Source organism: Haemorhous mexicanus, chromosome 9 (genome assembly GCF_027477595.1).
Source record: "Haemorhous mexicanus isolate bHaeMex1 chromosome 9, bHaeMex1.pri, whole genome shotgun sequence".
Lineage (NCBI taxonomy): Eukaryota > Metazoa > Chordata > Aves > Passeriformes > Fringillidae > Haemorhous > Haemorhous mexicanus.
The window spans coordinates 1,695,612-1,712,430 of NC_082349.1; the positions used below are offsets into that span (position 1 = coordinate 1,695,612).

The window sequence follows — 16,819 nt, forward strand, 5'->3', positions numbered from 1 at the left end:
TGCAGCCGCTCCCAGCTCATCCCCTTCCCTCCCGCTCCAGGAACCCTCGGTTTTCCCAGGCATAGAGAGCCACGGAGCCACTCCCACCCTGGGAGCTGCTCCCAGAAGGACACGAGGGATGTGGGACTGAGCCCCCAGCCCGGGACACAGCAGGGAGAGGAGGAGAGCTGGATGGGGCTGGAGAACAGCGCTGGGAAAAAGAAATTTCTCACGGAGACACTCACTGCACCTGCCTGATTCCTTCTCCAATCCCCACCACAACCAGGCCCAGGATCACCCACTCACCAGCAGCCCCCAAAATCCCAAAGGAACATCCCTGCGCACCCCACAAGGGATCCCACCTCCCTCTGCTCCTGCTCTTCCCGGATGGCCCTCGGCCGCACCCTCAGCCCTGATAACCAGGGGCTGATCAGGGTAATCAGCACCTCCCCCGATGGGCACCAGGTGCGGCCCCCCCGGGACGCTCCAGAATGTTGATAATTGATTAATCTTCATTTTTGCAGCAAAAAAAGGAGCAAAGCCCTCATGCAGGCCTGGGGCGCTGCAGCCAGCACCCCAATTTCACACCATGTGCCTCACCTGAAATGTTACTGAGCCCATTCTGGGTCTGACCCCCGGCAGCATCAGCCTGGAATGTGCTTTAGGGTGGGGGTGGATCCACCCCCCGTGCCCCCGAGCCTGCCCGGGGCTCAGTGCTGCAGGACTTCATCCACCAGTAAAATTGCACAGCTGTGCAAAGAAACGCAGAGAAACAAATTCTGCCCTGACATAATCCAGAGCTTCAGAAATTCCAGTGGAGACTTTCATTAAATTAAAATTCAAGGTGTCTTTGGTATCGTCCTGATCCCCTTTGGGTCTGTCTGCTTGGGCCATGGCTAATAAAGAACATTGAATTATTCTTAAAATTGCCTAATTCACAGAAAAGAAACGGGACGGGGAGGGGGCAGAGGCGGGGGCGGTGCTGGGGAACACCTGGGGCAGCAGAGCCAGAGGCAGCCCTGGAGCGTCTGCCTCCAGCTGTGCGGGATTCCAGATGTGCCCGGCTCCAGCTGTGCCGCCCGCGCTGTGTGAGCCCTGCAGGGCCCGTCCCAGCCCCGCGTGTCCCCGCCGTGTCCCCGCCGTGTCCCCAGAGCGGGCATTCCCCATTCCCGGGGCACTCTGGAGCTGCGCTCCCTGTGCGGCGCCGGGAGCTCGGCAGATGGAGCTGTGCAGCTGCGCAGGGCCGGACGGGGCCCGACAGATGTGCAGGGCCGGACAGATGTGCGGGGACAGGCTGGGGTTGGACAGATGTGCGGGGCCGGACAGATGTGCCGGCACCTCGTGCTCCCCTGGTGCTGCCGTCGCCCCCCGAGCCCACCCCGCACCCAGGCGGGCAGAGCCCCGCTGTCCCCCGTGTCCCCAGCAGTGCGGGGACAGAGGAGGGGACAGCGCCACTCCAGGGTGGCAGGAATGTCCTCAACAAAGTGGGAAACTGGGCAGCAGGGCTCGGGGACAGGGAGACCTTGGCAATGGGAATTCTTGGGTTTGGGCTCCTCGTGTCAGCCCAAGAGGGACATTTGGGAGAGATAAAACACCCAAACCCAGCTTAAACCCCATCAGCAGGGCCACAACCTGCCTGTCCTTCCTGGCCACCCCTGTGTCCCCACAGTGTCCCCAGTGCCAGGCTGGCAGTGCCACCTCCCCCCCGGGAGCTGCTGCTGCTGCCGGGAGCCCTCGGCCCCGCTCCAGTCCCGATAAAATCTGGGCTTTGTGCTCCTGCCCCCGGCTCCTTCCTGTTTTTGACTGCACAACTGTCAGAGAAACTTCACGTTTTCACTTCTCCTTTCTCATCCGCTGCCGTTGCAGGTGAACTCTGCCCCAGTGGTGCCCAAATCCCCTCGGCTGGCAAAGAGCTCCCGGCACCCTGCAGATCCCCGTGGCTGGATCAGGACCTGGGAATGCTCCATCCCAAACAGAGGGACACCAGGGACAGAAAGATATGGAATCACTGAGGTGGGAAAAGCCCTCTGAGGCCACCACTGACCATGTCCCCAAGTGCCACATCCTCATGGACTTTAAAGCCCTGCAGGAATGGGGACCCAGCACTGCCCTGGGCAGCTGTTCCCATGCCTGACCAGCCTTTCCATGAAGAGATTTTCCCAAATATCCAACTCAAACCTCCCCTGGTGCCACCTGAGGCCATTTTGTCCTGTCCCTGGTTCTGGCCCTGTCACATATCACTGGTGAGCCACGCTCATCCCCAACTCCCACGGAATGGGAGGGAAAAGGACATGGAATTCCAGCTGCACCCCCAGGAGAGCAGGCTGAGCTGGGAAAAAGCAGCAGGGCTGGTTTATTATTTTATTTCTCTGCATCACAGTCTCTGTGAGCAATGGTGACCTCAGGTCAGAAGTTTCCTGGCAGTGGCAGGGGCTCTGTGGGACCCTTGTCCCCCTGCCCCAGGAAGGGCTGGATCTGCTCCCACTGCTCATCCCTGGGATTGGTGCCCTGGGCGGGTTTAGGGCTGGTGGAAATCCCCCTGAAATCCCAGCTCCATGGCCTCAGTGGGAAAGGATGTCCTTGGGGACAAGGCCAGCTGTCACTCAGGGGCTCTGGGTGACATCTGTGGTCAATGGTGGCAGCACGGAGGGGACAGATCCGTGTGCATCCCTGTGCATCCCTATCCCAGGAAGGTGTAGACCCCAAGCTGGAGTCCCTCACCTTCCACCCTGCACACACCAGGAGCTGCTGGGAGCCCCTGGAAGTGACCTGGGGACCACCAGGGAGGGGGAGCAGCCCCACCAGCTCCGCTCTGGAGCGAGGAGGAAGCGCCACATCCCTGCTCCACCTTCCCATGCCGAAGGAATCCGTGCCAATCCAGCTCTGGATGTGAGGGTGGTGGAACGGAGCCACTGGAATCCTCATCCCCTGAGGAAGGGAGGACACCGAGCCAGCCAATGTCCCTGAACTGGGATTTCCCCCTAAAAACAGAGGGAAAGCAGAAGGGTCGGGGGGGGTTCTGCGGTGCAGCAGCCGCTGGAACATTCTCCCGGCGGCTGCTGCGGGGAGGGAGCCGGGAGAGGCGGCTCCTCCAGCCCCAGAGCTGCCTGGATCCCGAGGAAGGCTGGCAGAACTAGGTCAGGAAGGGACGGGAATGAAGAGAGCAGGGACTGGGGGGAGGGGGCACGGACAGAGCACCCCCCCCCCGGGCACCCACCCTGGCACCCCCTGCCCTGACCCAGCTCTGCCTGCAGCCCCGGCGCTGCTGCTCTCTCCCGGCTCTGTGCTTTCCCCCCAGAAGTGCCGGTGCTTTTCCAGCCCAGTCATCCCTTTCCCATCCCTTTCCCATCCCTTTCCCATCCCTTTCCCATCCCTTTCCCATCCCTGCACATCCCCGGGAGCCGTGGGCAGGACGTGGCTGCCACAGCCCAGGGACGTGGGAAGGATGAGTTGGGGTGAAGAGGGGATGGTTTAAATTGAAAGAGGAGAGACTTAGATGGGATATTGGGAAATGGGAATTGTTCCCTGGCAGGGTGGTGAGGCCCTGGCACAGGTGCCCAGAGCAGCTGGGGCTGCTCCTGGATCCCTGGCAGTGCCCAAGGCCAGGCTGGACACTGGGGCTGGAGCAGCCTGGGACAGTGGGAGGTGTCCCTGCCATGGCAGGGATGGCACTGGGTGGGATTCAAGGTCTTTCCAACACAAACCAATTCTGGGATTCTGTGAATCCACTGGGAAAGACAAATCACTACTGGCCCTTCAAGGAGTTTCTACCAAGGAATTTTCACCAAGGAGTTTCAGAGGTTCAAATCCTGGGAAAATCCCCCAGGATCCACTGGCTGTAGCCCCTTCTGCTGGGACAGCAGGGATGTGACAGGAGGTGGCCTGGCAGCGGCTGCCCCACGGGTGCTGGGTGGGAATGCAGGATGAGATCCACGCTTGTTTTCCCGTGACTTCGCTCCGAGCCAGCGGATCCAGGGAAAGGCAGCGGAGCCCCAGGGGACACGGCCGGTGTCACCCGCGGCGAGGGCGGCACCGCGGCCCCGCTCTCCTGCCCTGGCACAGGATGTTTTTTACTGGAAAGTCGCTTGTTTTGGGTCAGGCCGGGACATGAAAGCTCCCGCGGGCCGGGCCGAGCGCGGCCAGCGCTTCCTGTCTGCGCTGCCTTCCTGTCGCCTGCGCTGCCACCGGCCCCGCAGGAAGGACGAGGTCCCGGCGGCCCAGGGACAGCGGCCGTGCCACCGGGAACGCTCCCGTGCCCGTCCTGGGGAACGGCTCTGCCAGCGCCACTGGCCATGGAGGCTCTGGGGCTGGCCATGGAGATTCTGGGTTTGGGACATGGAAGGGTTCTGGGTTTGGGACATGGAAGGGTTCTGGGTTTGGGACATGGAAGGGTTCTGGGTTTAGGACCTTGGAGGTTCTGGGTTCAGCCACGGGAGGATTTTGCATTTTGGCCACAGAAAGGTTCTGAGTTTTGGCTGTAGGAGGGTTCTGGGATTGAGCCATGGGAGGTTCTGGGTTTCAGCCATTGGAGGGAGGGTTTGGGGTTTTGGCTCCAGGAGGGTTCTGGGTCTCAGCTCTGGGAGATTCTGGGGTATGGCCAGAGGAGGGTCCTGGGCTTTGGCCAAAGAAATATTCTGGATTTCAGCTGTGAAACATCTTGGATTTTGGGTGTGGGAGGATTTGGATTCTGGCCAAACTAAGGCTCCGGATTTTAGCCCCAGGAGGGTTCTGGGTTTGGAGGGTCCCATTTTCTGTCCCCTGAGTGGTGACACGGCCCACGCAGTCTTGTTGACAAAAGCCCCCCAGAGAGCCGCAGGCTGGGTCATGCTTTCATTTATTCACTTCATATAAAAATCTCTTAAGAATGCGTCTGAACACAATATAGAATACTATAACATACATAGTGTGAAACTTTGGGGAACAATAAAATAACCACCTGGAACAATGCAGTGTTCAACAGACAAACAAACCCATTGATCATGCACAACTGTGCTATTGTCATGAACTAATTAGTCACGAGTTGGACCAAAAAGCTTGAAACATATTTTACAAACTGAGATTGACACCGCTCACGATGCCGGACAAGCTTTGTCAGAGGAAGTTTCACAGCACAATTATTACATCAGTTCACATTTTTGTTTTGTCATAGAGATTCACATTGGGTTGTTCAGAAATTGGAACACTGTGACATTGAAAAGCCGGCCCGGGCGCGGGGAGTTCTTCGTTCGGTTCCCCCTCTCTGCGTTCCTGGCAAATTCCCAAATTCGCTGCCCTGGGATGCGGTGTCCCCTCCCCACGGGCGGCTGCCACCCGAATGCCCTTCCTGGGTTGTGTCTGTCTCTTCAGCTATGTTCAGGTTCTTGGACTTTATGCAATACAAAAGGTTACAAGAAAAAAAGGCAACTCTTATTCCGAGTTTTCTACCCCATTAACATCGCCGCCGACAGGCGATGCTAATTCATATAAATTAATAACTTACAAAACATTACAGTATGTACAGTAGGTAATAAATACACTGTTATAAACAGTAATGGAGGTGGTAGAGCTCGAGGCAGTGCAGGAGGAGGAGGATGGTGGACCTAAACCTAGGGAACGTGGATGAGAGGCCAGAGAAACACAAATATCTGAGCGTGCAAATTCCAGGGAGCTGCCGAGGGGAAAGGTGTGTCACACACTGCCTTCCCACGCTTACTCAGGGATGGACTGAGCTGTGCCAGGGGAAAAAAAACTGCCCTCTGTCCTGCTCACCACAAACCCAAACCCGGGGAGGAAAAAAAATCCCGCTGTTGCCAGCGAGGGAACGGTGCGCGGCGGCACCGAGTGACTCCCGACGGGTCACCGGGAGGGGATTAAGAACACACTGAAGGTGCAGTAATGCAAAGCAGAGGGTTTCCCCTTCTGTTTAGTCTGTCAAAGTGATTAACTGCAATAAAGTGACAGGTATTGCCCACGAAAAAAAAGGAAGACTGCTTCTGGTAACAGGAAGAATCCAAAAAGTAGCCGTCAATTCCGAAACACCTTGTGTCGCTTTTGAACTACCAAGCTCCGTGTGTTGAATTAAGGGACTCTTGAAAAGACATGAAAGTGTTTACAAAGAAGGCACACAGGTCTGCAGACAGGTGGACAGGTTGGATATGAGTTATTGATCAGTAGTTTCTATCAGTCTAACTGGTATAAACTCCAAGACTAACAGTATAAAATCTCTCAGTTGTGTGTCAGCGCCGCCTCGGCCCGACCCAAGCCAGCTCCAGGACAACGCGGTGCTCTCGGCTGACGAGGCTCAAACCACAACGCAAATCACCCGTGCATTTCCTGAGCAATCACTCCCTACCCCATCTGTAACCCTGACTCCAATCTCAAGTAGCTGGAGGATCTGCCAGCCCCGTGGCAGAGGCTCAGCCCCGGCTGCAGAGGCTGTCGGAGACCGCTCGCAAGCTCCGCAAGTGTTTAAAAGCCACTCCCGCGGGGCCAGGCCATTATGTGTCCACAGGAGATGTGTCTTCTGTCACAATCTCGATGGTGGCCTCCCTCTGGGGCTCCTCCTCCCCGGGCTGGGCCACGCAGAGCGTCTCTGTATTGCTGAAGTAGCCGAGGCTCTCGCCGTCCTTCTCGGGCCCGTCCGAATCCTCCTCCTCCAGCGTCAGTTCAAACTGGAACTTCTCCATCAGGCCCTGGCAGTCCTGGCCCCGCTCCTCCAGGGGAGGGGATGGGCTCTGAGGTATCATGCTCTGGTACCAGTTCCTGTTGTCCTCCAGGGTGTCCAGGATGTCCTGGGCATCGGGCTGCACCAGGTCAGCCCACGTCTCCCAGAGAGGATGGACGATGTAGTCGATGAATCCCACCTGGAAAACAGAGGGGCACACACACTTAGGGCAAGGGAATAACCTGCAAAAGGTGGAGGTCTGCAAAGTTCATATTATATTGGTTTTACAAGCAAAATACCAGGAGCCAGTCCCCAAACCAGCACAGCTTAATGCAGACACAATTATCTGACACCCAGAGCTGCACCCACACACAGTGTTGGGTTGGGCTGATGTCTTGTCCAAAATCAAACCACAGGTGAGGTTTCACTAAAAGCAGGAGCCAGCAGGAAATTCAGGGGACAGAGCCCTGGGCTGATCCCCCAGTGTGGGCAGCAAAAAAGGGGAGGGGGAATCCTGCTCCTCTGCCCTGCTCAGGTGAGGCCCCACCTGCAGAGCTGCCCCAGCCCTGGGCCAACATCAGGAGGATGTGGAGCCCTGCTGGAGGCTCCGGAGCTGCTGAAGGGCTGGAGCCCCTCTGGAGCCAGGCTGGGACACCTGGGGGTGCTCACCTGGAGAGGAGAAGGATCCAGGGAGAGCTCAGAGCCCCTGGCAGGGCCTGGAGGGGCTCCAGGAGAGCTGGAGAGGGACTGGGGACAAGGGATGGAGGAATGGCTAGATGGATACTGGGAAGGAATTGCTCCCTGTGAGGATGTGGAAGACCTTGAATAGAATTCCCAGAGCAGCTGTGGCTGCCCCTAGATCCCTGGCAGTGTCCCAGGCCAGGCTGGATGGGTTTGGAGCACCCTGGGGCAGAGGAAGGTGTCCCTGCCATGGAGCTGGAACTTGATGGGGCTCTCAGCACTGAGTCTGCTCCTCTCAGACAGAATTCCCAGATGACTGGGGACAAGGCTGGTGCATTCATGGCCTTATCCCAGGATTCCCACATGACTGACAGCTGGGAATACTCCAGTGCTCCCAAAGGGAGCAGCCTTTATGGGCTGAAGTTCCAACTTTGGGTGCATTTTCCTGTGGGGTGCCTGTGCCTATCCCAAACCGTTCCACGACCCCGCACTTTCACCATTCCCATTTTCCTACCCAAGCAGCCCCACGAGAGATTTCCTCGGGAAGAGCGCAGCCAGTGGGGCTGCTCATCCCAGGACTGCTGCCTGGCCCCCGTGGGGTGACGTTCCAGGGCTGGAAAGAGTGAGGGATGTGGAGCCCTTCCGCTGAGCTCAGCCCCGCCGCGCTCCTCTGACTCAGGGAGGAACCGCGTCCAGGATGGAGCCGGCGGAACGGCCATAAAGGGGATTGGAATTCTTCCGTCTTGGCAGAGCCCGTCCCGCCCCACGGCTTTGTGTGGAGCGGGAAAAGGCTCTCCCAGGAGCCGGGCTCAAGGAGCAGATGTTTGCTTTGGACATGGCTCCCGGCTCCCTCAGACACAACAGGATGTCAATAGCACCGTGAGCATCCAATTGGAACGGGCTGGGGAGGCAGCTCCAGCAGAAAGGTGATGAAAAGTTCCTGCTGCACTGGGAAAAAAAGGGTTTGGGATGGTTGGAACCCAAAATGTCCCAGGGCTCCACGGCGCTGATGGGTAAAAATCAGCACTCGTTAATCATTGTTTCTTTAAAATTGTTGTTTCTTTAAAATCGTTGTTTCAGGCCCCTGCTCCTTTAAAACATCCCAAATCATGGAATAATTGGCCATGTGGCTCAGCACTGTTCCTAAAATATTGAGAGGGCATCTCAAGCTTTGAAATATTTGCATATTATTTTCTAATCCACTCCTTGTTTCTTTAAAATTCTTGTTTGTTTAAAATCGTTGTTTCAGGCCCCTGCTCCTTTAAAACATCCCAAATCATGGAATAATTGGCCATGTGGCTCAGCACTGTTCCTAAAATATTGAGAGGGCATCTCAAGCTTTGAAATATTTGCATATTATTTTCTAATCCACTCCTTGTTTCCCTCCAGCACGGACACACTGCTTCCTTTTCTCCTCTGCCATTCCACGATGGCCATTTTGTACAATTCCTGTCTTTTCTGCACAGCAAAAATGTCATTTGGAAACCTCCAGCACGGACACGCCACCTCCCTTTCTCCTCTGCCATTTCATGATGGACATTTTGTGCAATTCCTTCCTTTTTTTGCACAGCAAAAATGGCATTTTGAGGCCTCTGGGAAGTGCAGATGTGAAGCAAGGAATGAACTGGAGCTCACATGTGGAGCACATGGGCAAGCCTGGCTGAAGGATTCATTTCTTGTTAGGTTAAGAAACCCGACAGATTTTTCCAACAAAATCACCACGCGGCTGAGTGAATAATTTTGAAAGCACTTGGCCGAGCCCAAGAGGACATTTGGAAATAATTATCATCAATTTTGTTACTTATTCAAGCTGAAAAACCTCAGTGATGACTTGCTGGAGTCATTCAAAAACAACAACCAAGACAGCATTATATAAAGGCTGGAATCTGTTTGGACAAACATAAATTCCTGGTTTCATTCCAGATTATCCGGGTGAAATTTTATGGCCTGTGCTACACAGGTCAGAACAAAATCTGACCTTGAAACCATTTTATGAATCAGAACTAGGGATGAGCCAGTTCATCCCCCCCACAAAAAAAAGAGGCAAATCCAGCTCCTTTTAAGTTCTGCTGGGACATAAATGAATATTTCTGGGATTCACCCTGCACGGGGCAGCTCCAGAAGCCTCTAACTCAACTGGACACGTGCAGTGCAGGATTGTCCTGGATAACGAGTGACAGCCAGAGTTTTGCAGGGTGCTGAGGGGGATCTCAGGTGGGAGAAGCTCCCAGTCCTGCAGATCAGTGGGGTGAGGAGGGTGTGAGGGCAGGACAGGCTGGTGAGGGAGGGCAGAGCAGAACTGCCCTCTCCAGCCTGGGGAACAGAAGGACCCAACTCCCTCTGGAAACTGGGACACAAGCAGGGGATGAGGAGATGCCCAGGGGGATGGAGAGGAGCTGGAAGAGCCTCCCCAGCCTGTGAGAGCCCCAGGCCCAGCTGGATGTCAGGGTGGATGAGAAGCCACGCTCTGAGCTGCTGGCTCCTCTCCTAATTGTGCTGCAGAAGCAGCTGAGCTCTGTCTCTGCTCTGAAATGCCAAGCTCAGGCAGGGAAAGCTGCAGCTCAGGGCCACTTACCTGGGATTTTTCCACGGAGGCCGTGTGCTTGTCACACATGGGGCTGATTTCCATGCCTCTCTCCCTCTCCTTGTCTCCCTGCTGGAAGAACTCCTCCATGATCCTGTCCGTCCACTGCCGGTAGAGCTCCAGAGACTTGGTGGGATTACTCAGGTCTGCACAATGCACCATGTTCCGCAGAACCTGCAATTACAGCCACCAGGAAACTCATAAAATCAGCTGCAAAACCAGGAGGGTTTCGGGCTGGCTCTGCAGAACGCTGCACCAGAAGATTCTCTGATTATGAAACAGACCATAAAAATATCAGAAACATGGCAGGGCAGCACGTTAAAGTCCTGGAGCTGCTGCAGGGCTGGAGTCCCTCTGGAGCCAGGCTGGGACACCTGGGGGGGCTCATCTGGAGAGGAGAAGGATCCAGGGAGAGCTCAGAGCCCCTGGCAGGGTCTGAAGGGGCTCCAGGAGAGCTGGAGAGGGACTGGGGACAAGGGATGGAGGACCCAGGGAATGGCTCCCACTGCCAGAGGGCAGGGATGGATGGGAGATTGGGAATTGGGAATGGTTCCTGGCAGGGTGGGCAGGCCCTGGCACAGGTGCCCAGAGCAGCTGTGGCTGCCCCTGGATCCCTGGAATGTCCAAAGCCAGGCTGGACACTGGGGCTGGGAGCACCTGGGACAGTGGAGGGTGTTGGGTGGGGTGGAATGAATCTAAAGTCACTCCCAACCTAAACCAGTCTGGAATTCTGTGATTCCATCTCCATGGATGAGCTGAGCTGCCCCAACCCCAAAGCCAGATGTGCTCTCTGGCACTCACACAGCCCCAGCCTCACACCTGGAGCAGCTGTGGAAGTGTCAATGACATCACACAGGTTTGTTTGGGGATCCAGCTGCTTCCCACCATTCAAACTCCACTTCCATGCTCTGAGGGAAAGAGGTGAAACGCTCCCACTTCATGGAATGAGTAATATCCCTTCCACACACGCACAGAACGGGCCTGACTAAGTGGCCACAAGGATCAGGCAGCACCAGAGTGCTTGCAATAAAAAATTTACAGAGTTTTCCCAGGAGCCTGCTCTTAAGGAGTTGGTCATCAAAGTGGAGAGCAGAGCAGGATGTATCTTGTCCTGCCCACTCCACAGCCCTGTTCCAGCACTTCCTGGTCACCTCTGTAAACCAAGGATTAAATTATTGAGGGAACAGACTGTACAGCAGTGATTCCAGCCCACTCTGAGGTGCTTCAGATGGGAAGTTCTGAATGAAATTCCTGCAGTGTTGTAACAGGAGAAACAAATGAGAGAAAGCAGCAAGGAAATTTAGGAGCCCTCAAAAACTGACCTCAGAATGTGCCACGCTTGCAGTTCCAAGTGTTAAAAACCCCCTAATTCTAGGTTAACACCTAAAAAATAACACCTAAAAAATGTGGGACCACCTCGTGCTTCCTCTTAGAAGGAAATGACTGCTGAGAATCCAGCTTCTCTATGTGACTGATCACAAAGCCACAGCAAAACCAGGAGTGTGGGCTCTTCATGCTGGCCCAAACACCCCAAAGCCAGGGAATTTGGCTGCCTCACCTGTATTCTGTCCGTGTAGTTGTCCAGAAGGAGAACTCCTGAACTGGTCACCTTCTTCGTTTCCACCATAGTCTTCAGATCAGCCAACAGACTCATGTGCTTGGACATATCAGTGGCCAACACCTTTCCAGAATGGGGGAAAAACAGGATTTCAGGAGGGGAAGCCACAAAAAACGACGTTTTTGGTTCAGAAGAGGAGGAGGGAGTGGCCATACCATGTCAATCACCATCTTCCTGAGGGTCTGGCGCTGCTTCTTGGTCAGGTTCTGGAAGATGTCACAGTGCTCCTCCTGGAGCAGTTTGAAGCCCACGGCCAGGTGGTGGTTCTCCAGCACGGATTCGTCGTTGTACATCAGGGCCAGCTCGGAATCTGGGGAAGGAATGCCAAGTGTGGGACTCCAGGCTGGGCAATGTGGGGTTTCCAACAGCCAGCAGGAGCTTGTTCTGGGCACTGAGAGGTTTTAGTGGGGGGAAGTTTCTTTTTCCATCCCTGGAAGGGTTCAGGGCCAGGCTGGATGGGGTTTGGAGCAGCTGCTCTGGGGGAAGGTGTCCCTGCCCATGGGATACTGGATGATTTTAGGATTCTGGGATTCTTTTTAGCTCCATGAGTGCCAGCCCCAGCACTCCACAGCCTTTGCTCAGTCCCAGTGACAAAATAATGCTCAGTTGACTCAGTTACAAGTCACTGGCAACAGAATCCTGCAAAAACCCTTCCCAAACCACAACAATCCCCATATTCTGGACTCCAGATCCATGCTCAGCCTGTGGCAGAACAAGACACAAAGGCCAATATTTATTTGGCTTTCTGGTTGTCAATAGCAATAGGATTATTTCTCTTATCTTTATGGTAAAGTTTGCACTCAGGGCTGGCAGAATTATTATGTGCTAGCAAGTAGTAAATATTGACTTTACAAATTGTGCTACAACGGCTCCCTTTGTCAGGGATTGCATTTTAATTCCTGCTTGATTCCAAAATGTCTCACTCCTCCTTCTGCATGAGAGAGCAGCACAGCCTGAGAGTTGTCATTTGTGGCATGCAAAAAGCATTCCTATTGCTTTCGGGGTGGAATTCTGAGAGATTCAGAACAAAACTCACTTGTGTTAATCAGGAATTGATTGGAGACCCCGGGGTGATCCACATCATGGATTGCAGCTGCAAAAATGGCAGCGAGGATCTCCAGGTCCGTGAAGACAGCCTAGGATGGAGCAACAGGAGCCTGTCAGAGGGGCTTTACCTCTCAGCAGCAGGGGAAGCCGACTGAGGGGAACAAATTGTGCTCTTTCAATTGGTTCTCTGGGACAAGGCCCTGCAGAAAGGTGAAGGTGACACAGAGGTCCCACGTGCTGAGATTTCCTAAGGATGGAGGCGAAGGGAGCGCTCGGAGGAGCCAGCAGAGCCCACCCCACGCTGAAAGCCAAGGCAAGCAGGGCACTCACATCCAGGGCAGGGGTGGAGAGCAGCACATGGGTGGACTGGGCCACGTCAGCAGCGTGCAGGCTGTTGTGGTAGGCCACATCTGAGTGGTAGTGGTCCTCCAGGGTCATCATGTACGTCACGAACGTGTCCGACGAGATCTTGAAGGTTTTCAGCAGGTCCCGCTCCTGAGGGAGCAGAGCACAAACACCCAGCTGAGTGCCAGCTGAGGCTGGAGCAGGCAGGGAAGCAGGGGGGAATGAGACATGAGGAAAGGGCTGGAGGCAGCAGGGGAGCCTGCCCTGCAGGAGCACCCACCTGGAATATGGCGTACATGATGCAGGTGAGCGGCCGGTTGTGGGAATACCTGGCCACGTTGAAGATGTTGAGGCCCCACTTATTCAGGTCTTCCAGTTCCTTTGGAGAGCACCAAAAAAAGAATGGTTTGAATGGTTTTCCAGGCAATTCTGCATTCCCCAACAAGTTCGCAAATATGCAAATGTAATGGTTATTGTAATTATGCAAGTGCTGAAGGTGTGAGGCTAATGAACACGGAGTAACTGTGAAGGGCTGGTTTTGTGTTTCACAACTGCTCTCCTCAGCCTCCATCACCTTTTCTCCTTTTTATTTTAGGGCTATCTTCACGTATTTTTAAATATAAAATATGCTCTTGAGGCTACTACCATTAATTACAGCATTTCTAATGGCCACATCACTTCAGGGATACCAATTCCAAGGAAAGGAACAATCCATTCCCAGCTTCCAGATTCTCCCAGAGGAGCAGCAATCTCCCCTACCTTGGCCAGGTGATCTTCCTTCTCTGTCTTCACCCCAAACCGTGAGATGCTGGTGTTGTTCAAGCTGGAGCTGTGCATTAGTTTCTTCACCCCACTGATCTGTGTCATGAGCTGCTGTTTTTTCTTCTTCTCCCTGTCCTTCTGGGTGGGAGAAGGAATCTCCACATCGTTCTGCTTGTCTGGAACAGAGCAGGGGGAAATGAGTCAGCACAATGTGAGCTCCCAGCACATCCCCCAGAATCAGCCCTCGAGCTGCTGCCTCTGCTCCCCACTTCAAACCCAGGGGGTTTTCTCATTTTGGGATCCAAAACTCAAAATTAAAAAAAAACCCAGTTACAAAAGCTCTGGTTGCTCTCTTGCAGCCACTGTGTGGTCTGGGGACACTGGACATGTGCAGGAATGTGTCTCTGTGCATGGATGTGGCACTTGGGACATGGATTAATGTCCACCATTAATGGGAATGGTTGGACCCCAGGATCTCCAGCCTAAATGATTATGTGATTTTCCATGCCTGAAAGGCACCAGGTTCTCCTCGGAGATAAATCCCAATTAATTTTATTCCCTATTTGCAGAAAAATAAAAGATATATTCAAAGAACACATTTCTTTCCTGAATAAGGTAAAACCACATCTATTTTCCCTATTTTCACTTTTTAGGGTCAATACCCCCTGCTCTCAAAACCAGTAACACATGGGTGTCCCTGATTTATTAGAGATTTTTCCCTTACAAATATGTATGGAATAACATCCAAAGCACAGGCTAAATTCCCATTGCCATTCTCAGGGATAACCACAGTTTTAGTGCACATGAAGAGGGCCCAAACCTGGCTGTGGAGACATGTTTAGCAAATAAATAAATCTTAAAACCACGTGGCATTCACTGCCTTACAGCTGATTTATTAAAGCACAGGTCCAGTGGCTCATGACTTCCACCCAAACCATTTCTCATGGATTTTACCCCAACCTCTGAGCACCCTGAGGACCTCCAGAGGGACGAGGCTTCCAGACAGGAGTTACTTTTGCCTGGGCTTAATTAAACTCCTGTGAAACCCCAAGCAGCAGCAGCAATTAGGAAAGGAGTCATTATTCACAGCACAGTCGGGCTGACATCACAGGGTGTTCCCTGGATTTTGCTGAACCACTGAAGGACTTTCCTCCCCATAATCTTCTTAGCAGTGACTAAGGCAGCATCAAATGGCCATTCTGGAACAGAAATCCCTGATTTGTGACATCAGTGCCACCGCTGGGCCCTCGGGAGGAGCTGTGACCCACAGGTAGTGGGATGGTCCCTCTGACGTGGTGTGGAACCTCTGCTGCTCCCCTCTGTCCTCCCCAGATGTGGAACCTCTGCTGCTCCCCTCTGACCTCCCCAGATGTGGAACCTCTGCTGCTCCTCTCTGTCCTCCCCAGATGTGGAACCTCTGCTGCTCCCCTCTGACCTCCCCAGATGTGGAACCTCTGCTGCTCCCCTCTGACCTCCCCAGATGTGGAACCTCTGCTGCTCCTCTCTGTCCTCCCCAGATGTGGAACCTCTGCTGCTCCCCTCTGTCCTCCCCAGATGTGGAACCTCTGCTGCTCCCCTCTGTCCTCCCCAGATGTGGAACCTCTGCTGCTCCCCTCTGTCCTCCCCAGATGTGGAACCTCTGCTGCTCCCCTCTGTCCTCCCCAGATGTGGAACCTCTGCTGCTCCTCTCTGACCTCCCCAGATGTGGAACCTCTGCTGCTCCTCTCTGACCTCCCCAGATGTGGAACCTCTGCTGCTCCTCTCTGTCCTCCCCAGATGTGGAACCTCTGCTGCTCCTCTCAGACCTCCCCAGATGTGGAACCTCTGCTGCTCCTCTCTGACCTCCCCAGCCCTGTCCTTGCTGGGAATGCAGGGCTGGACCCTCTGCTCCTTCTGGGAGCCTTCCCAGCCCATTTCATCACGGAATTACAGAATGAGTTGGGATGGGAGGGAGTTTAAGGATCATTTGGTTCCACCCCTGCCAGGGCAGGGACACCTCCACCAGCCTGAGCACTGCCAGGGGTGTTGGGCACCCTGTGCCAGGGTCTCATCCCCTTCACAGGGAGGAATTCCTGCCCAATCTCCCATCCATCCCTGCCCTCTGGCAGTGGGAAGCCCTTCCCTGTGTCCTGTCCCTCCTTGCCCTGATAAAATCAAAAAGCTGAATGAAGTCACTTGATCTGGGTTTAATATCTCTGAATTATCCCCACCTTTGGAGATAGGTGAGTGTCCTACCCACACATTTCTTCTTGTTTGTTTGTTCAACCTCCTCACTTGCAGACTCCTGTTATTTTGGGCGTTCATTTAATTTGATTTACATTTTAGGAAGGAAAAAACAAATTCATAAAACCCATACCAGCACGACTTCCTGAAACAACTGCTGATCCTGGTAAAAGCTTCTCTCATTTTTTTTGAGGATGAGCAATCAGGCTGCAATCTGGCCCAATCTGGAGAGCCTGCTCCCCTCAGCAGTGCCAGGCCCTGAGTGGCCTCACACGGGGATGTCACTGTCACCAGGCCTGGGAATGGACAGAGCCTTGCCCAGCCCTGCCAGGGGACACGGAGCTGCCTGAGCATGGGAATAGCAGGAATTCACACCTGGAGCTGCTGGAGAGAGCCCAGGAGCTGCTGCAGGGCTGGAGCCCCTCTGGAGCCAGGCTGGGAGAGCTGGGGGGGCTCACCTGGAGAGGAGAAGGATCCAGGGAGAGCTCAGAGCCCCTGGCAGGGCCTGAAGGGGCTCCAGGAGAGCTGGAGAGGGACTGGGGACAAGGGATGGAGGGACAGGACACAGGGAATGGCTCCCAGTGCCAGAGGGCACGGCTGGATGGGATATTGGGAATTAGGAATTGTTCCTGGGAGGGTGGGGAGGGGCTGGAATAGAATTCCCAGAGCAGCTGTGGCTGTCCCTGGATCCCTGCAGTGCCCAAGGCCAGGCTGGACACTGGGGCTTGGAGCAGGAACAGTGGGAGGTGTCCCTGCCATGGCAGGGGTGGCACTGGATGATCCTTATGGTCCCTTCCAACCCAAACCAGTTTGGAATTCCGTGAACAAAACAATCCCAGCAGCAACTCTGGCTCCTCAGCCCCTGCTGGGATTCAGGCTCCATTAACCTGAGCGTTTGTGGGGTTTATTTTTGGTTGCCACATTGGCAATTCCTGCT

General features: G+C 54.5%; 1 protein-coding gene across 5 annotated transcripts in view; it reads right to left on the reverse strand.

The window, feature by feature from the left end:
• Positions 1–4,796: 4,796 nt before the first annotated feature.
• PDE4B (phosphodiesterase 4B) overlaps positions 4,797–16,819 on the reverse strand; it is a 57,046-nt gene continuing 45,023 nt past the window's right edge. For all 5 annotated transcript variants that reach the window (XM_059853593.1, XM_059853591.1, XM_059853592.1 and 2 more), the window contains 8 exons: positions 13,657–13,835; positions 13,178–13,276; positions 12,883–13,047; positions 12,542–12,641; positions 11,661–11,815; positions 11,446–11,568; positions 9,879–10,061; positions 4,797–6,821 (listed from right to left, as the gene is read on the reverse strand). In XM_059853593.1, coding sequence (XP_059709576.1) covers positions 6,456–6,821; positions 9,879–10,061; positions 11,446–11,568; positions 11,661–11,815; positions 12,542–12,641; positions 12,883–13,047; positions 13,178–13,276; positions 13,657–13,835 — 1,370 coding nt within the window. In that variant the 3' untranslated portion in view covers positions 4,797–6,455. The remainder of the gene's footprint in view (positions 6,822–9,878; positions 10,062–11,445; positions 11,569–11,660; positions 11,816–12,541; positions 12,642–12,882; positions 13,048–13,177; positions 13,277–13,656; positions 13,836–16,819) is intronic.